Source organism: Sapajus apella, unplaced genomic scaffold (assembly GCF_009761245.1).
Source record: "Sapajus apella isolate SASKATOON/1434 unplaced genomic scaffold, GSC_monkey_1.0 scaffold48, whole genome shotgun sequence".
NCBI lineage: Eukaryota > Metazoa > Chordata > Mammalia > Primates > Cebidae > Sapajus > Sapajus apella.
Window position 1 is genome coordinate 13,319,076 of NW_022436988.1, and position 21,177 is coordinate 13,340,252.

Consider the following 21,177-nt stretch of genomic DNA (forward strand, 5'->3'; position numbering starts at 1 on the left):
GGAGGTGGAGGTTGCAGTGAGCCGAGACGGCGCCACTGCACTCCAGCCTGGGCGACAGAGCAAGATTCCATCTCAATATATATATATATATATATATATATATATATATATATATATATATAAATAATAACAAAACAAAGAGTGAAATAATATGGAGAGTTGAGTGGCCATGAATTCCATTTGAGGGTCACCAACAGCGGACAGTGCCAACATTGGCATAATAGATATCTGTGGTCCCCAAATTATGTACTGAGATATCCTGAAACACCACAGCATACTCACAGGCCTAGCAAGATGTTGTAAATTTTTTTTTTTTTTTGAGATGGAGTTTCACTCTTGTTGCCCAGGTTGGATGGAGTACAATGGCGTATTTTTACCATGCCCGGCTAATTTTTGTATTTTTAGTATTTTGTATTTCATCATGTTGGTCAGGCTGGTCTCAAACTCCTGACCTCAGGTGATGCACACGCCTCAGCCTCCCAAAGTGCTGGGATTACAGGCCAATGTTGGAAATTTTTAAGGGAAACATAGTGACATATGCAGGACACTGTGCAAACTGCTATTATTAAGCTGTTGGGACCTAATTGTTTAAAACACTGAACTATTAAGTATTTATTTTGGCCTGGGGTACCATGAAAAAAATTACTAAGATGACTAATGGCACCACAAACACAGAAAGTTTAGGAAGCTCTGGCACATAGAATTTTTTGTTAGGCTTGAAGAATATACAAGAACTGTAAAATACAAACAATTTTGAGCCATGCCCACACATACTCGTTTCCCTTTCAGATGGCTTCACTGTGATAGAAGCTGCTAACTTAACCCATTTGTTCTGATTAAATCAGTGTGACCAAACACAGTCTTTAGAATAATAGATTATTCCCCCACATCAGGGCCTCCAACCATAAAAAATAGGTGCTTTCACATGCAAAATCCGTAACTACCTGATATTTTATCAATGAATACCTACCTTTATGGGAGTTCTGTCTCCTTCAAAGTCATCATTTTGGGAGACTTATTCCAGAGGAAGAATGACTGCTTAAAAATAATCATATATTTTGGGCAGGGGGGTAGAAATCTTCATTAGAAATTATCTTCAGAGCCCATGACATGGTGTTTTACAAAGATTCAGTGATGCTAAAACTCCAACTCTGAGGGAAGATTTAACTTCTAGAAACTGTCAAACACAACTTCCTGTTAAATCTGATTTTCAAAAAGGCAGGTAAATCAAAAAGGGAAACACCTGGTAAGGATTGTTGTAAAAAGCAAAACAAACAACAATAAGACCTTCGTAATAATTCTCAAATGATGACACACATCTTGGAGGGGGGGAATGGATTCTAAAGCTTTTCTGAAAGAAAAGTGGCAAAAATAGTTTAACAGTATTATTTATATAAATATGTAGTCTCTCAAGGTGACTACACTGGAGGGCAGAATTCATTGATATGTACACACACAGGGCAATGTACAAGTTATGCATATTGCTTTTTTGGTACACCTATTAAAACAATATCAAAAGAGAAATGGCTATTTTAATAAATATTTTCAAAAATTATAACATGGACAATTATATGATACAAAATCAAATACATTTGGGGAAATGAGCATGACCCTTGTAGAGTCATGCTGATTTTGTGATACACTGACAGGTGTAGACAGGGCTGATATTCAGATGGTCTATGCTGGGTTGAGCATCAGATATTTTGAGGGTCATCCATGAATATAGATATCTTTACATATATGTCTATATGTACGGTATACTCCTAATTTATATATAGTTTAGGTATATTGACTTTTTTAAAAGTTGGTTGATTGGAACTTACAACACAGTTCTCCAAAAACAAAACCATGCTGTAAAATTTAGTCTCGTGAGGCTATCAAGTCACTTTTTTTTTTTACTTTAGCACATTAAGATATTTAATCACTGTGCAGAATATAGCTTCTTCGGGGAAAAGGTGTTCTACACTTCCAATCAGTATCCCAGGAACATGCCTTCCCTCACAGTGATAAAGATATTTCTACTGATGAGGAAAGGGAAAGAAATAGGACCTGTTCTTGTTACTCTCTGCAATGGCACATTACTCTCTGCAAATGTCCAAAAGAAAGTAAATTTAAGACAGTTCTCTTTAGAAAATACTAGATCAGTGTTCTGAACCCTGCTTCATATCAGAATCACACAAAGGTCTGTAAAAAAACCGAAACAAACAAACAAACAAAAAACACGAATTCCTAGGCACCACGAGTTAAATTCAAATCTCTGATGTCTAAAACATTGGCAATGACAGTGTTCACAGCTCCCAGATGATTCCAATGTGCAGCAGGGTTGAGAACCACAGACTAACTTTTTCTCTACCCTACTATGAATATGATTGTTTTTGCAAGTTTGGCCTAGGTTCACAGACTGGAGAGGCATACATAGGATAAGTTACATATTTGATTTAGAATGTCTCAAAGTGGAAAAACAGGTAAGAGTAATCTGACCCAGATCAGAGAGACAATTTGTTTTAAATAGTTCACCAAAAGCTAAAATGGAGTAACCGGATATTTTTCCTATTGCTTCCTGTTTTCACAGATGGGTGAATAAAGTAAGGAATACAACTGCAGTTTTTCTCTTGATCTCAAGAAGAACTTCCAGATTTAGGAAAATAGATGGGAAAGTGAACAGCGATAATCACTAGGGTGATATTTGTTTTCTGGCTAGAATAAAATGAGGACAGAGGTAGCGTTAGAGCAAAGGAAGCTGATGTTTAATAAAACAGATATATCTTTGAACTGAATATGAAGAAGTGGTGGAAGTGTCACACTCAATCTGGGCTGAGAAACTCCTCCTTGTCAAGAACAAGGAGGAAAAAAGGCAGAGAAAAATATATGATTGCACTTCAAAATCTAAAAGGGGAAGGAAGGGAGGACTCAGGGAAGCAATCCCCTCCATATTGAACTTGGGGCCAAGAAAGAAAAAGTAGGGGTTTTTTTCCTTCTTTTTAAAATCAAAACCCTCTGTCCTTCCTTGTCCAAAATGGTCCTGGTTATTCATCACAGGTCTATATTTTTCCTGTCAATTACTTTACTCCTTGATCATCACGAAACCTAGGGATACAAATCAGAGAACCAGAGGGTATATTCAGCCATGAGAAAGAACTTTTGTTGCTTAGTCAACCTGCTAGGAGTTCCCAATGAAGCTGATCTCCTATAGAGGAGCCAGCGATTGCATGCTGCTGAAGAAAGATATGGCCTCAACTCTTGGACATGTGGTAGTCCATTCCTAGGAATTAATTCAACCTTTCCTATTATTTCCTCATCTTATCAAAGAATTACTGCTTTTAATTTTCTCCTATTGTAGCCCTTCTATAAATAGTAAAGCTTCTTTACTGAACAACAAAACAAACAAAGCCACTGAGTACATTAACTACAAAGGCAATCCTTGAAACTTGCACATGGTAGGAGGGACAAACGCAGAAGAAGGCACCATTTTTTTCTGTGGTTTAACACATCTCCCCTCAAAACTGACAAATGTCCTCCTTACCAAATAGAGATGCTCATAGAAACCACTTGGCAGGACTTGTGAATTGCCAAATATACACACAAACAACACACACACAGGTAGATGAAAAGGTAAATGGATATGAAATCATATTACTAATCACTTTCCGATAATACTATACCAGAAGTGTCAGGAGAACCAAATGTTTTACTCTTTGAGAGGTGATATGAGTGATTTTTATGTATTCCAAAGTTGGGAAAAGAGTATGACCAGAATATCTTGCCACTTCCCCTAAAAGATGTCGTGATCACCCAGGATTGAGCAGATGTTTGCAAAAATGGCAGCAGTCACAACAGCTGGAACAGACATTTCACAAGAACAACTCCTTTTTGATATTTTTATAATATTCTCAAAGATGCGTATTAAATAATTTCTTCTGGACCACAGACACAATTGAACTTAAAAAATAAAAGCCCTATAAATATTGCCAACCCAACCTTGTCTTTTTTTTTTAATCTCCCTTCTTGTATAAAATGGAATCTTTTCAACCAAACACTTAAACATAAATATTAAAATAATAAATGGGACAAACTACAAGTCTACTTATAATCTCATCACTACTGTAGCACCTTTTTGTCAGGGCCAATGCATTCATTTTGTAAAGAATAAGAGAAGTCTGAGAAGCTTAAGGACTCATATGACACATCATTAAATATTTAATCACCTTTTTAAGTCCTAAGCTTTTATGATAATTCATCCATCTAGACAGTTCATTCTATACTATAGATTCCAAGACCCTCTTAAGAGGGGCAATAAAAAGAAAATGGGGAGAGAAAACCCTCTGAGAGGCAGGGTTAAATTATCTCAAAGATGACTTTCTATTGATGCTGTAGTGAACTTGCTTCACCCGAAACCCACCAATCCACAGTAGGGTCAACCAATTAAGTCCATTGCTTTTTAGTCTCCAAGAATCAGTTTTACAAAAGATGCCACATCTGTTGCTTTGGATTCATGTAGGGTGAAAAATGGATGTTGCTAGGAAAGAAAAAGAAAAAATGTGGTATTAATATTTGTCACTGACAAACAATATACACAATTAGCAAATTAATAGATCTGCTTGTTACAGGGATTAATTATCCCTATCAGAGCTAGGCTGGGCTCTTCCTACCCTTTCCAAAATCAAGCACATATCAAGTGATGCAAACGTTTTAAAGATATCTCTTAGTTGCCACTCTTTCCATCTTGATACCTCTAATTTTCCACTATAGTCTATTCTAAAAAATAAAAAAAATAAAAAAAAAAAAAAGGTATAAATGTAAGTCCTATCTACAGCAAAATACAAAGACTGACAAAAACCATCCAAAACTCTGATTCACAAATAGCCCTGAGCCCCACAAAGTCATTTTAGACTGATACAGTAGTAAGAGAATAAGACAATTCATAGGTGTATACACTTTTATTTCTCAGGAAAAGGATGGTAGACTAAGAAAGCAATTTTGTTGAACAGTAAATGTGGAAGGAAGGTAGCCCCTTCCCTTGACATTGGAGAATCGGTTTAGACTGAAACAGTTAAAACCATTTCCCAAGCCATGAGTTATACCTATGTCTCTCCTGATGAAGAGTTGATCCATCTGAAAAATAATGTAGATTGCAAAACTCTAGGTATGTGCAGAGAACATTGAACTCAGAGATTAAAGATTGAAAAGGGAAAAGAAGGGTCTCTATCCACACAGCTCAGATTGGTAAACTCAAGTCTTGTGCTTTGCTAGGGGAACAGGCACGATATGTGATTCAAGAGGCCATGCATTTCAAAACAATTCTGAACAGGAAGCCATTTTCTCTGCGCTAGAACAATTCTCCCCAAATTGCTCAATTTTGTTATAATAAATCCCCAGCTGTCACAGTGGAACCTGCCTCCTCTACTTAGAAAGATCCATCAGGTCATGATCCACAGTTCTTACAGTGGAAATAGAACCAACCAAACCTACCCAAAAAGAACAATCCTACAGGTAGAACTTAGTCCCACATGTCCCTCCTCACCTCCCATGCTCACTTCCTTGATTGTCTGGTAGTACTATTTTCAATGACCAATTGAGTGGCTAAATGTAAGCATTTTTACAAGCAGACATGTAGGTGACTCACTCTGTTTCCCCTAACTTTAGGGAGTTTAGTTTACAACCTTTATGTTGCCCAGCTGTAGGTTTTCTAATTATATTTGTTTTAAACCTGACAGTGGAGGGTTGGGTGAGTCAGCTCCATGGAAAACTGAGTTCCCACCCATGGAAGTTTTAGGAAACAATGCAAATGAAAAAGGAACAAGAAAATAAAAACCTCAGAGAAGATATCTGGTCATGATTAAGAATCATGACTCAGAAAATGGAAAAGAGATTTTCTCCCTTTGCCCATCTGAGGACACAGGTTGGGTGCTGGCTCAGATCCTTACACTCATGAAATCAACTGAAGCTCTGGGAGCTAGGTGGTTTCTCCTGAACTCCCTCAAAAACTAAATAGCAGTCATACTTCTGATTACTAACCACATACACAGTACACTTACCAAAGGTTCTACCATCATGCTTATTAGTTTTCCCACATCCTCTTGACATTTGGAAGTCTTTAAATGTACTTAAAAGATTTTACTATCAAAACAGGACACGCCAAACCTCAGATTATCTTAGTGACTGCTTCCAACACCTGCCAGCCTCACTTTGCCTTTTGTTCTGCTAATGTCTATTAGCTCAATGGATGTAGCCTAAGTCTGCAAACGAATTAAATAACCTGACTTGAAGTCTTTAATTGAAAAAAAAAAAAAAAAATCCCCAGGCATCTTTCCATTTATTCCCAGGCTGAGAAAATGCTATGAGAGCCATAGGGCAGGGGAAGGAGAAAACAGGTAGGCATGTCAAATGGAAAGTGTGACTTGCCTTCTTGTGAGGGTTTTGAGGCTATGAAAGGTAAGAGGGAACCCAGACCCTTCTATAAGCAATGAATTAAGAGTAGCAAGGGCAGCAACCAGGAAATGGGCAAAAGAAGAGCCATGAATAATATTCAGACTATAGTCCCAGGCTGGGTTTCCCAAAAGAGGAGCCAGAGAGAAAAGAAGGGAGGACTTTGCAACATTTAGGCTCACTGCTGTGCCTGCAGAAAACATGGAGATCCATGAATGTACTGTCAGGACTAGATAGATAAGCTGCAGTCACCAGCAGGTCTCCCTGTCCCATGCGCAGCACCTCGTCCCTTAAGACTATAGTTTTGAAAGGGTTCAGGCATCTTTGTTTAACATACAATTCAATCTAGAACTTCCTAGGATAATTGGAGAACATAATCACTTCACTGAGCAATCACTTGAATGAACTGGTTACTATTTCTGGTGATTACCATTTAGGACAGGGATCAGCTACCTAGGACCCAGAGGCCAAATTTAGCCCACTGCCTGTTTTTTAAATAAAGTTTTATTGGAATACAGACACACACACCCCATTTATTTTTGTTTGGTTTTGTTTTGTTTTTCTTAACACATTGGATATGGGTACTTTCACATCGCAGCCGCTGAATTGAGTCATTTTGTAACAGCAACTGTATGGCCTACAAAGACTAAAATACTTACTATTTAGCCCTTTACAGAAAAAGTTGGCTGCTACCTACTTTAGAGAAACATATTCTACTGAGTCATACTCCCCAGTGACATTTGAGAGAACAAGCAAATGAGATGATCTTAAAGAGTATATACCCTTCAATCTGAGTTAGGGAGAGGAACATTTGGGATTTCTAAAGAGGGATATGTCTAGGTTAAGGCCTTAATTAAACTGTCCTTTACCCGGAAAAAAGGATTTTTTTTCCTTCATACTTCCTCACCAACTCCTAAAATCTAAACAATAGCCTCTCAGCAAGTGTTTTACCAATGCTAAAGTCAGGGAGTTTGGACTCAGGTTTTCCATTTGAAAACCTCAATTCCACAGGAAAACAGGGAACAGTTACAGTCTTAAAAGGCAAGTCCATTTCCAGTACCACAAAGGCTAATGCTGAAAGAAGAAAAGGGGTACCGACATGATTTTATAACATTAATATATCTGTAGGCCATAAAATATCATAGTGTTATAGCATATTGCATATATAGAATTTGACATTAGCTGCCCATGTATATTAAGCATTCTTTTTCTCAAGCATGTTTCAGTGAAATTTCTGATCAGAAACCACTTGGAAGAAGAAAAAAAGTTCTGTATTTTAAATAGCCATAAATAAATAGAAAATGTTCTTCTTATATGAAATTAGTTACAAAACAAGGCAACTTTAAAATAGGAATACAGGTGCACACTTGTAGGCCCAGCTGCTTGGGGGACCCAGACAGGAGGATCATTTGAGCCCAGGAACTCGAGACCAGCCTGGGCAACATAACAAGACTCCATCTCTAAAAAGTAAAAATTTAAAAATAAATAAATAAAATAGGATTACAGGCTCCATAGTATCCTACAAGAATAAGTCTATATCTATTGTACTTTATGTGAAATTAATTTTAAAATGCCCTAGCAGGTACATAAACACATTAAAAAAGAGTAGACAGAACCAAAAAAGCCTCTAACTGGCTATTAAAAAAATAATCAGGGAGAAAATATTCAACCTAAACATGTAGCATGCTAGGATTTTCTCAAACATTACTCATATTTCCTTCTTTAACTGTGAGTTTCAGTTGAATAAAGCTGGTAGAGTGCTGAGCACCAGGGGTTGACTTTTAATGGACCCAATGGAGGCCCCAGGAGATGGCTTTGTCTCCAAATTCATCCAGTTGGAAAACGGTTCAATCGTCAATCAAAGCTTAAGCAACAGAACTGAAAACCTATGTGCTTGACTGTAACTATCATGCATCTTTCTGATCAACTTTCTATAACTCTTCCTGACTTGACATTACCAAGCTGTGCTTCCTCATATCTAAGCCACCTAATCACAGCATTTGACACTAGAAATCTGTGCTTCTAAGACATGCCCTGAGTTGGTCTTCAAGACCGCAGTGCTTGTGGCTGGGAGAGGATAGGAGCAAGCATTTATTGCCTGTCGAATAACTGTGTTCCAGTAAGAAAGGGTGTCAGTGTTTTATTGCCTTAGAAATTTTGCGGCCGGGCGCAGTGGCTCACGCCTGTAATCCCAGCACTTTGGGAGGCCGAGGCGGGTGGATCACGAGGTCAAGAGATCGAGACCATCCTGGTCAACATGGTGAAACCCCGTCTCTACTAAAAATACGAAAAATTAGCTGGGCATGGTGGTACGTGCCTGTAATCCCAGCTACTCAGGAGGCTGAGGCAGGAGAATTGCCTGAACCCAGGAGGCGGAGGTTGCGGTGAACCAAGATCGCGCCATTGCACTCCAGCCTGGGAAAAAAAACAAAAACTCTGTTCTGTCTCAAAAAAAAAAAAAAAAGAAAGAAATTTTGCATGAACATAACTCTTCTTTCCCCTATTAAAATGAAAACCTTGATAACTGAAACAAATCTCAGGAAGAGTTAACACAAATTAGAAAATAGTCTCAATTTTATATATTTCTCCCCCCCAAAAAATGTGTTTCTTCTACATTCGACATATACTTAGATAAAGCAAAGCATTGCCAAGTTTAGGTCCTTGCCGTTTGCATTTAGCTTAGAATCATTAGTAATTAGCTTACAATTGTAGTTACCAGAATTTTTTTTCTTTGAGACAGGGTCTCATTCTGTCACTCAGGCTGGAATTCAGTGGCTCAATCACGGCACACTGCAGTCTTAACTTCCAGGGCTCAAGTGATCCTCTCACCTTGGCCTCCTGAGTAGCTGGAGTTACAGGCAAATGCCACCAAGTCTGGCTAATTTTTTGTACTTTTTGTAGAGGCAGGGTTTCATCATGTTGCCCAGGCTGGTCTCCAACTCCTGGGCTCAAACAACCTGCCCACCTCGCCCTCCCAGGATGCTGGGATTACAGGTATGATGTGCTGTGCCCTACCTATATGTGCCCTACCTATAGTTACCACAATTTAAAAGAAGTTATTTTAATACAACAATGCTGAGATCTTACTTTCACTCTTGCTTTTTATAGATATAGCAAGAGATAAACTGTGAATGCTGAGGTAGTATAATTCAAACTAATAATACTTAGTCTTACTTTTTTCCACCAAAGTAAAAACAAGAAGAAAAAAATTTTTTTCCTCCCTAGCTACCTACCAAAAAGTTGTTCATCTAATTTAGCCCAGATATTTTATCAAAAATTGATCAGATAGCATTTAAGTTTTTTTCATTATTGAAATCTCTTAAATCATGCTTTCCTTAATTTTATCTTAGTAATATGTGGCTCCTAGTATCTTTTAAATTCAAAAATATAAATTTCATATGCATAATTTGCTGTATATCATGACAGGTTTATCAGCCTGGAAAAAACTGCTAAGAATAGTGATAGGTCCCAGTCTATTTAAAGAAGGAGGTAGGATGAACTCTTTAACTCTCTTTCCTGGAGTTCAATTCCTGTCACTGATGTTTCAATGAACCAACTCTTTGAATATGGTTATGTGATGATAATTTAGGTCTTAGTGACTTTGCCTTTTATAGCTATTAGTATAGTCATGTTTATATTGCTAACAATACTCACCATTAGCTCTGGGTATGTAGGCCGTTCTTTGGAATTCTTCTTTAAGCTTAAAGAAAAAAAATTAAACATATTAAAATCTAGAAGCCACATGTATTTTCATTAGACAAGGATTTCAGAACTTATAAAACAGTAAACATAATCAGCTTTAAAAGTGTATTGAAAACACAGGTCTCCTATCTTGACTTTCCGCTTCTGTTACATTTATGTATTGTTTTAAATCACGCTGGTTGTACCTTAAAGGGAAAAATAGGTGTGTGTGTGTGTGTGTGTGTGTGCACACACTTTCCTTTTAACACTTTACTAATGACACAAATTTTTCTGATCTATAGCCATTATATTTCAGAAATATCTACTTTCCTTCAAAGCAGCTTTTAATGCCATTTCCACAGACAAAGAAATTGACAGGTGTTTTTTATACTGTGTTTGTTACCTCTTCACTGTCAAATACCTGGTTCTTTTTGCTTCTGTTTCCCATGAATGTATGATTTGCTTTTATATAATCCTAACCAAACCCACCTGAGATAGAAGCAATAAGCCCCTAATATTTATTTTCTTTTCCTTGAGACAGGGTCTGGCTCTCTACCCCAGGCTGGAGTGCAGGGGCTGGAGTGCAATCTCGGCTCACTGCAGCCTTCACCTCCCCAGACTCAGGTGATCTTCCTGCCTCAGCCTTTTAAAGCTGGGATTACAGGCATGTGCCACCATGCCTGGCTAATTTTTGTAGAGAGAGAGTTTCACCACGTTGCCCAGGCTGGTCTCGAACTCCTAGGCTCAAGTGTTCCACCTGCCTTAGCCTGCCAAAGTGCTGGGATTACAGGTGTGAGCCACTGTGCCGTGAGCCACGGAGCCCGGTCCCCCATAACATTTCTAGGGTAATACTACTTGTTTATGACAAAGGTAGTAAGACTTGTTTACAACAGCTGATAAAAGAGATAGTGCACTCAGTGACAGCAATTACTCTTGTTAGAAATACTTCATGGTCATGCACTCCTGTCAAGTCACTTCTGGTTATTCTGCTTTCCATTGACACAGACATTTAATAACATTTCATACCGGAGGCAATAAGTGCTGTTACTTATTTAACAATAATAAAACTGCAAGATGAAGAGACCAACCCATCACCCCATCCTCAGCCCATCCCCATCCTCTATCCAACCCTGACCTTAAAATGAAAAACAAAAAAACAGGAAGAAAATAAAACAATTTACTTGGAGGTAGAATCCCAGGTTACAGAATGGAGAAAAAGATGATTTTGAAAACTATGATTTGCAACACAACCTACAGACTCCCATGCCCTGTGGACCACAAAATCATACATGAATGGAAAGGAACTTTGCCTAGCATCGGAATGGAAAGGAATTTTGCCTAGAGTTGGAGGAATCAAAATGTAACTGATTATTAGGTTCTGGGATTTGAGCTAATGGATCATTTTGAGCAAATGAGACCTAGTATGTGTGACGTGAGCTCTGCCTCACCTTCAGAATCTAAGCATGACACGGGTAAGGTACAGAACCATGAGAGAGTGAAGTCGTTCAGGCCCTTCAAGAAACTGTGGTTTAAAACGAAATAAAAAAATTTTTTTTAAAAGTTTTTGAACCAAAACAATTTGAAAGCAGCCTACCAGTTTATTCCAGGCAATGCTGTGGGTGGAAGCCAGGGAACCTGAGACAGGGTACAGGTAGAGGTGAGGACAGATGTTTCAACCTGGAACTGAGGGCAGACCTAGGACCTAGTGACCTCAGTGACCAGACAACCTATGAGAGAAAGTTTCATCTCAACTGAAGATAAAAATAAGAGCGCATTAGAAAGAGGAATTAACAGCTGGCAAAGTCAGATTGACATGGGAATGTGTGCTGGGTGAAATGAATGAGTCCTTGGAACTCCCACTGATGGCTTTGTATGTACCTAGATACTGAGAGTCTACATGGGTGGTTCTCAACTGCAGGTTGTTATATCTGGTGGCAGGGTGTTACTGGCACCTAGTAGGTAGAGGCCAGGGATGTTGCTAAACATTCTATAATCCCCCACAAAAAAGAACAAACTTGCCCAAAATGTCAATAGTGCAGAGATTAAGAAACGCTGCGCTATGTGCAATAGGCGGACTCCCTCCTTGTTGCTCCTCTTGTTCCCTTCACTTAAAACAAGCATCTCCAGCTGGTTTGTCTGTTTTTAAGCACATTCTCACCACAACCGTCTCCCACCCTCAGCTCCAGGAAGCAAAAGTGTTTCTTTCTAAGTTCAGGAGCTAGTTTACCTAGAAAGAAACACGGAAGAAGTACTGTGATCCCAGGAGCATTGCTGACTTGCACACAGACCCTAGTAAAAAAAACAAACAGGCTAAAAGCCATGAATTTCCCACTATTGTTCAAAGCATATCAAAAACCAGAAATTCTCCTCTATCGTTGGAACAATGTAACATGCTAAGTAAATAACAAAAAGCACAAGCACAACATTGAATCCACACTTAATAGTCAAATGGTTGATTTGGGGTGTCTCTATTTAGACCTTAAACTCTGCATTGCATCTGGAACATTCTCATTGAGGACCCAGGCCTACTCCATTACTAGCTTTCATGGGTCAACAACAGAACCAAGGTAATGTCAGGAAGAAAAGCTTGTTTCTCAAATGTAAAAATTTGCTGATTTTTTACTCTATATTTAGCAGAAGAGATAAAATGTCTATCTCTTTCCAACAGAGAGAATACCTTAAACACTTCCATTTTCTAAAATACTGTATTTTTTAATGCTGTATTTTTTTAAATACTGTATTTTTTAATGCTATATTATTTTTAATACTGTGTTTTTTAAAATACTGATTTTGAGTCAGGATATCTTATCTTTTCACTTCTGGAACAGTTAATAAAAATTTCTCAGCCAGGTGTGGTGGCTTACGACTGTAATCTCAGCACTTTGGGAGGCCAAGGCAGGTGGCTCACTTAAGCTCACTTGAGATCAGGAGTTTGAGACCAGCCTGACCAACATGGTGAAACCCCAACTCTACTAAAAATACAAAAATCAGCCAAGCATGGTGGCACATGCCTGTAATCCCAGCTACTAGGAAGGCTGAGGCCCAAGAATCACTTGAATCTGGGAGGTGGAGGTTGCAGTGGGCTGAGATTGCACCACTGTACTCCAGCCTCGGTAACAGAGTGAGACTCTGTCTCAAAAAAGAAAAAAAAAAAAATGCCCCATATTTTTTTAAACTGTGTATAAAGAAAATGTGCTGAAAGTACCCTAGTTGATCCATTATAAAGTGTTAAGGATTCCTGAAACCAATAGGCTGTTCCTTGACTCATAGCCCCTGATTAGAAAGCTCACAATTTACCCCAAACGCTACTGCAGAATATAAATGGAAAATACTTACACAGCAAAGCACGGCTGTTTATTAAATTAATATAACTGATATAACCCATTCTCTCCATCTTTTAAATCAAGAACACTTCAAAACATGGGCTAAGAATAGCAAAACACTCAGGATAAGGTTAGGCGGGAGAGCAAATTTTCCATGTTTAATAGGAAGTACTTGAAATTCAGTATACAATAACAACTTTGGAGTTCAAAGCTACACCAATTTCTTTTTGAATTGGAGTCAGACTTTTGAATTTTCAAGGGGCTTGTCATTTTCAAGCGTGCAATTAGCTAACTGCCCTAATTCCTTTTCCAAATGCCACAACACACACTTCTGACCATAGCTGACACTAAAAAACAGCTTCATGCTGTCTTGAGAATTGCTAGCTTGAAGTTTGTGCTGACCAGAGGATTTCTGCCTATTTGAATGCCCCCAATCATTTCCAAGAAGGGCTATTTGGTGCATCCACAGAATAAAAACACATTGCTCCTTTCAAGGCATACATTTGTCAAAAGCTAAATAAACATCTAGTGCCTCTTTTTACTGTCCTTTCTACACAAGTAAAAGACTGTATTTGACTGTCTGTGTTTTATACTAGTTTCTCTGAGTCAGACAATACTGATGCTTGAATGGGCCTCGCTACCCTTCAATATGCCATCAGACTGGTCAGTTGGCCCCACAGCTTCTTAAGTGGGCCTAGAAAAAAAGCAAAAAGGAAGTCCAGCTGTTTGGGCACTTGGCAATTGATGTCCAGTGACTCCCTTCTGTGAACCTATAGGAAGAGTTTATGACGAAAAGTGTAAACCGGCTGAGATTCCAATCTTTTCAGAACTCATTTGTTAACCCTTCTGAAGGACTAGAATATAAGACTTCTCTATTAGACTTCTCTATTATAAATTCCAAAACAAGGCTGACATGGTCAACACAACATAACCCAAGAACTCCTTAAAACTCCTAGGATAAGAAAGAGATATATAGGAAAAAGAGGAAGAAAAACCCATTCTGTAGTCCTATCTCAAAATAAATACCAAAGAGTGTTTGTAAGAAACCATTGTGGGTTTGCTTTTTTTCCTTTACATTTATATGGTTAATTCTTCTTTCTCCTTCAAGATAGCATTTGTCAGATATTACTGCAAAAGAAATGCAAAAACTGGAACTCTAGACTCTAGGTCTAAGTTTGCGTGTGGGGATGATAGGCCAGCCAGGCGTGGTGGCTCATGCTTGTAATCCCAGCACTTTGGGAGGCCAAGGCAGGCAGACCACCTGAGGTTAGGAGTTCGAGACCAGCTTGACCAACTTGGATAAACTCCATCTCTGCTAAAAATACAAAATTAGCCGAGTGTGGTAGCACACGCCTGTAATCCCTGCTACTCAGGAGGCTGAGGCAGAAGAATCCAGGAGGCGGAGGTTGCAGTGAGCTGAGATTGTGCCATTGCACCCTAACCTGGGCAACAAGAGTGAAACTCTATCTCAAAAAAAAAAAAAAAAAGAGCTTTTCTACTTCACCCCACAAACTATGTGATTTACTGTCAACTAACAAGCAGTGATCAGTACTGATGGGCCAGAAAAGAGTGGCTACCAAGCTCATTCCTTGGATGCAGAATTATGGTACCTAGCAGCATGGTGATGGCATCGAGCCAAGTTGATTCCCTGGGTGCAAGTGCATGATACCTAGCAGCATTATGACATTGAATGCTTAGGCAGGATACACAAGTTCACAAATACTCTGACAGTGATGTAGGCTGTGAGTAATGTGCTGTTTTTCTACTTTTACCCAAAGACAGGTGTAGGAGATAAAAACATAGATATATCTATCTTGAAATTTGAGGTTAAATATTTCACTTTCCAAATCTGTAGTCCCCTTTCCTTGCTTAGAACATAGAGTTGGGGTTTTCTAAAAAGTTTGGGAGGACCACAGTCTATGTAATAAAAATATAAAAACCATGAAGATCACAAAAAGGTCCTTTAATGAAGATATGTCTCAATAATACAGCTTTATTCCTCGGAAAAATAAAAGCATAGCTGATAATGGGGAGTTACACGCACAGACAAAATCTCTCTATTCATCAAGAGGTAGAAGAGTTTAACTCTTTTGTTAACAATCACTTTTCCATTCTTTCCGCCATGCTCCAGATCAAACCTAAAGCTTTCAGTAATCAAACAAATAAAATCACTAGATTGCTAATGAGCAGAGGTATGTACTCATATGTTAATATATGTGTAAAAAATAAAACTGCCTCCATATAGTTCTAGGCCAGTCATAAACTGTAAAAGCAAATCAGTGCTACTTTCTGAGTATGAGATGACTTTTTCAACCCAGTTGAAAAATAATGTTTGTCCTTAAGGGACATCAAAGAAAATATATTGGTGGTTTGTGGCAGGCAAAAAATTATCGACCTGAGATCTGAAATGGAAGAGCTTGCATGCTGAAAAAGTCAAACTGAGGATAAGAATGCTTATAAAATTCAGAATTAATGATTCCCTTCTATTTCTTAATTCCCGTACCAACAAAATGACTCACTATTTTAGACAATCAATATTCTTAAGTATAGCATTCTACCAGAATTATAATACTTAAACTTTGAGGAAGGAAAACTTATCTTTTAATGATTTCTAGGGTAAAGTGACTTGGATTTTGTTTCTAGGTATTTTCATATTTTATTTTCATATTATATTTTATTATGTTATTTATTTAATTTTACCTTATTTTGGCAGGGTCTTGCTCTGTCACCTAGGCTGGAGTTCAGTGACACAATCATGGCTCACTGAAGCCTCAACCTTCCAAGCTCAAGCAATTCCCCCTCCTTAGCCTCCCAAGTAGCTGGGACCCCAGGTATGCACCACGACACCCTGCTAATTTGTGTATTTTTTGTAGAAACAGGGTATTATTTTTAATAAACTGAGATATAAGATAAACTGGCTTACTTGAGTAGAAATGAAATGACACTGAGTAAACAGTATTAATAGAATTAGCAGTTTCAGGAAAGCTAGGACATGTCTATGGCTCAAATTTTTTTTTTTTTTTTTTTTTTTTTGAGACAGAGTCTCACTTTGTCTCCCAGGCTAGAGTGCAATGGTGTGATCTCAGCTCACTGCAACCTCCGCCTCCTGGGTTCAAGCGATTCTCCTGCGTCAGCCTCCGAATTAGCTGGGATTACAGGTGCCTACCACCATGCCCAGCTCATTTTTTATGTTTTTAGTAAGATGGAGTTTCACTATGTTGGCCAGGCCGGTCTTGAACTACTGACCTCATGATTCACCCGCCTCAGCTTCCCAAAGTGCTGGGATTACAGGCATGAGCCACCGACCCTGGCCTAAAATTTTTTAATTAATGAACTGTGGTGGCTGGGACTAAAATTAAGAGAAAACCAAAGAGAAGGGGATACCTTAGCAGGTGGCCATGAAGGCACTATGGGTATTATAAGGAGAAAGTAGGCACAGGGCAGTCATTATATGAAGAGCAATGATGCAGGTATCTGGAACTTCCACATATGTGTGCATGCATTAAAATTAGAAAACATTAATTTCTCAAGGTGTTCACTTTTAAAATATCTATAAAAAGTTTCAATGTTCTGATTCTCTGGGGAAAATTCTAAGTAAGGGAAAAAATACTCCGGTAAAAGAAAAATAAAGCAATTGGATAATTTTAAAAAATAAATTGAAGAAAGTAAGCCTTCTGAACAGAAAGTAGTTGATAGGAGGTCCATAGATCATACGACTAAACATGGAGTTATCACCACAGTTGTACATAAAAACCACTTGAGAACATTTAAAAAAAATTAGTATCCTAGCCCCTCCCCATACCAATTAAATCAGAGTATATGAGGATGAGGCCTAGGGGACAGTGATTTTGAAAGCTCACTAGAGTTTTATAAAAGAGCAGCCACAGTTGAGAACCATTGGATTAAACTGGTGATTCACAATGGGAGACTCAGCCTTCTCAAACTTTTCATAGCAGCCTTATTCTTACCAAAATTTCCTAAAGTACTCAGAATCTTGGGAAAAGGGGACAGGTGGAAGAAAGGTAATAGGGAGAATAATTTGAAGAGACTTAGCTAGATAAGATCATTCCTCATTACCACCTCTTTTAAGAACTACTGCTCTGTACTACCAAAGATGCCTCATCCCATTTTTTTCCTGAGATGGTGTCTCTCTCTTAACACCCAGGCTGGAGTGCAGTGGTGTGATCTCAGCTCACTGCAACCTCTACCTCCTGAGTTCAAGCAATTCTCCTGCGTCAGCCTCTAGAGTAGCTGGGACTAAGGTGTGTGCCACCACACCTGGCTAATTTTTGTATTTTCAGTAGAGACGGCTTTTCACCATGTTGGTCAGGCTGGTCTCAAACGTCTGACCTCAAGTGATCAAACTGCTTTGGCCTCCCAAAGTGCTATAACTACAGGCATAAGCCACCACACCCAACCTCTCATCGCTTTTTTGATGTGACCTTTAAACATTTGAGGATAAGGCAATAAATAAATAAACAACAACAAAACCAAGTTTTTGAATCCAGAAGGCAAAAGTCATGAACCCCTTTCAACTTGGCAGAGGTACAAACACATCCAGCACACTCCCTCAAGAAAACAGATAAGAAGAGGCCTAGAGAATACATATTTTAAGAGGCATCCAACAACATATTGTACTACCACTTGAGGGTCCAGCCCCTCTCTACTCAACCAGCCAAAAACAAAAACAACTGCAGGCCAGCCTCATATATCATTAGGGAAAAGTACTAGGCAAGAGAAGGGGCCTTGAGCTAACAAAGATTCCAAGAGTTCTTAGGTTCACAAGCAACAGACAATTGCTTTGTTTCATCATGTTTCCTGATGAATGCTGTATTCACAACAATTTTTTTTTTTTTTTTTGAGACAAAGTTTTGTTCTTGTTGCCCAGGCTAGAGTGCAGTAGCATGATCTCAGCTCACTGCAACCTCCACCTCCTGGGTTCAAGCAATTCTCCTGTCTCAGCCTCCTGAGTAGCTGGGATTACAGGCATCTACCACCACGCCCAGCTAATTTTTTGTGTTTTTAATAGAGGCGGGTTTTCACCACGTTGGCCAGGCTGGTCTCGAATTCCTGACCTCAGGTGACCCACCCACCTTGGCCTCCCCAAGTACTGGGATTACAGGCATGAGCCACTGTACTCTGCCTCACAGCACTTCCAAAAAACATGGAGGCCAAGGAAGGAAACCACGAGGAAGGTGTTCTTTCCCCTTCCTCAGTACCTCAAACAGCCTTCAGAGCTCCAGGCCCTTCCCCAGCAGCAAGTGTTCAGAACTGCTCCCCTCCAAGATCACAGTGGGGCTTGCCACTATCTCCAAGCTCCCTTCCTCCCAATTCTCCTCTACTTCTGCCGGATGGCCACATACGCTAACCTGGCTTAGTGGTGTGCTTCACTTCCAGCATTCTGCTTCCAGCATCACTTGCAATGATCATTACTATCAAGTCATGCTAGGCATCATGACCTCTATGCAGACAGAAATGACTTGTCTAGAGTTTACTTTCCCCTCTGTTACTTTTCTTGACTGCCCTGGCAGTTTTCATGGAAATATAGTTTACCAGATGAGTATGGTTCCCTCCCTCTTTCCATTCCAACTTTCTTTGAATTCCCTTCCCAGAACTCCAGCATTGTCCATTATGCCCTTGTAAACAAGTTTCTCCATAGTTTGCAAGTATTCAGTAGCAGCCAAGGTTCTACAAGACTTCTGCGGACCTAAGAAACACTCTCAAACTACCGTCTATTTTCTCACCTAAAGTAATTCTTTGCCTCTACTCTCTATCCCCAGACCTGTAGTGGGTCCCATCCAGCTTTCTCTTTGTGCTCTCATCAACATCAAATTACTTAAAGCTCATATGAAGGAGTTTCTTGCTTTTGTGACATTGTGAATGATGTTCCTTCTGTTTAGAATATCCTTCCTTCCCTATTTCCCTTTTGCTTGGAAAATACCTCTCATGGACTCAGCTCCAGATTTACCTCCTCCAGAAAAGCCTATCCTGAGGTCTTCCCTCTGAGTTCCTTAAGTTGTCTATGCCCCTATCTCCATCACTGGACTTGCCACATTATGCTATAATTATTCATTTATGAGACTTCCCTACTTGACTTTGGGCTCAGTGAGGGCAGCAAGCGTGATATGGTCATCTTTCCTTCTCCAGCAGAGAGGGCATAATCCACAAATGCTTTCAGAATGAATGTATGCAGGATGATTCAACCCCGATGGAAGAAACTCATGAAAACTCTTCTTCTTTTGCACTGACACTTGGGAGGTGAGGCTCTCTTACCACTGTGAGGTAAAGTCAACAAACTCTGCAGAGAACTTGTCTGCTGGGAGTTGTGGCGATGGCTCCTCTACCACCTGTTTGAGCTGCTGAAATGGAGTTCCCCATGAATCATAGGGAAATCGAAGGATGGCCAACTCAATCTGGAGGAGAGAGGAAACAAGGAGACACCAGTTTCAACAGGGCTGCTTTAGGGAATCACCCGTGTTTCATTTGTGGATAGCCAGAGGGAAACACAAAGCAAAATTTAAGTATAAGTCAGGAAGGGAGGGCAGAGAATAAACTAATAATCTATTCTTCAGCAACTTTCCCCAAATTCCCAGTCCTAGGGATTTTTTAATATTACTTACTAGGCACAGCCACTTAAGCCTATCTAAAACCAGGGCCCTCACTAAAACTTACTGTGGTACTTCATAAAAATTGCAAGCCAACAGCATTAAACTTCAGGATGTAAAGCTACCAGGACTTCAAATGTTTGGTCTGAAAAGTAATTCCCAGCCTAAGACCTTTCCAGAGCTGAGCATCTACTGCCACCTGCAGGAGCCTTGGTGAAATGACAAGGGAAAGAAAGCAACGTAGGACCAAATGACTGATCTTTTTTTGGACTTTAGAAAAGGCCACTTTGCGTTACAGGATCATGTGTTTTCTGGGCAGGCAGGAGAAATAACTCACGGGATTTATTCAGCTGCTGTGCCTGGGGAGGAGCCAGCACCACAGTGGATAATTCCAGACCTTGGTGATACACTGAAAATGTATGACCACCAAAGTTATAAAATTTATGATCACCAAAGTTATGAATAAGATCTGAATAAGTCAATAACTTTAGGGCTGTGTCTAAGGAAATAATCCTATTGGTTGTCATATATTGAGGATATACCTGACTGATATGGTTTGGCTGTGTCCCCACCCAAATCTCATCTTAAATTGTACCTCCCATAATCCCTACATGTTGTGGGAGGGACCCAGTAGGAGACAATTGAATCATGAGGGACAGTTTCCCCCTTACTGTTCTGTGGTTCTCATGGTAGCGAAAAAGTCTCACAAGATCTGACGGTTTTATGAGGTGTTTCCCTTTTCGCTTGGCTCTCTCATTCTCTCTTGTCTGTCGCTATGTAAGATATACCTTTCACCTTCCGCCATGATTATGACACCTCCACAGCCTCATGGTACTGTAAGTCCATTAAACCTCTTTTTCTTTTAAATTACCCAGTCTTGGGTATGCACTTATCAGCAGTGTGAAAATGAACCAATACACTGACCTCATCAGACTTTTACTTCTACTTCTCCAATAAAAATATCCTGGGAAGCATACCCTATGTCCTGGATATCACAGCCCTATCAGGGTTCATGCAGATTAGCATTCTTTGCATAGCTTAAGCTTCTTGCCTTGGCTTGAATAATTTAATTTTAAACTACAAGGAATCTAGTCAGACCCTCTTATTTTACAGACAAGGATAGGAAGATAGTCCATGTGACT

At 39.3% G+C, this 21,177-nt stretch overlaps 1 protein-coding gene across 2 annotated transcripts in view; it reads right to left on the reverse strand.

Annotated features, from left to right (window-relative positions):
• Positions 1 to 1,886: 1,886 nt before the first annotated feature.
• MAP2K6 (mitogen-activated protein kinase kinase 6) overlaps positions 1,887 to 21,177 on the reverse strand; it is a 131,903-nt gene continuing 112,612 nt past the window's right edge. For both annotated transcript variants that reach the window (XM_032241885.1, XM_032241886.1), the window contains exons 10-12: positions 19,704 to 19,843; positions 10,081 to 10,126; positions 1,887 to 4,516 (exon numbers count right to left, since the gene is read on the reverse strand). In XM_032241885.1, coding sequence (XP_032097776.1) covers positions 4,439 to 4,516; positions 10,081 to 10,126; positions 19,704 to 19,843 — 264 coding nt within the window. In that variant the 3' untranslated portion in view covers positions 1,887 to 4,438. The remainder of the gene's footprint in view (positions 4,517 to 10,080; positions 10,127 to 19,703; positions 19,844 to 21,177) is intronic.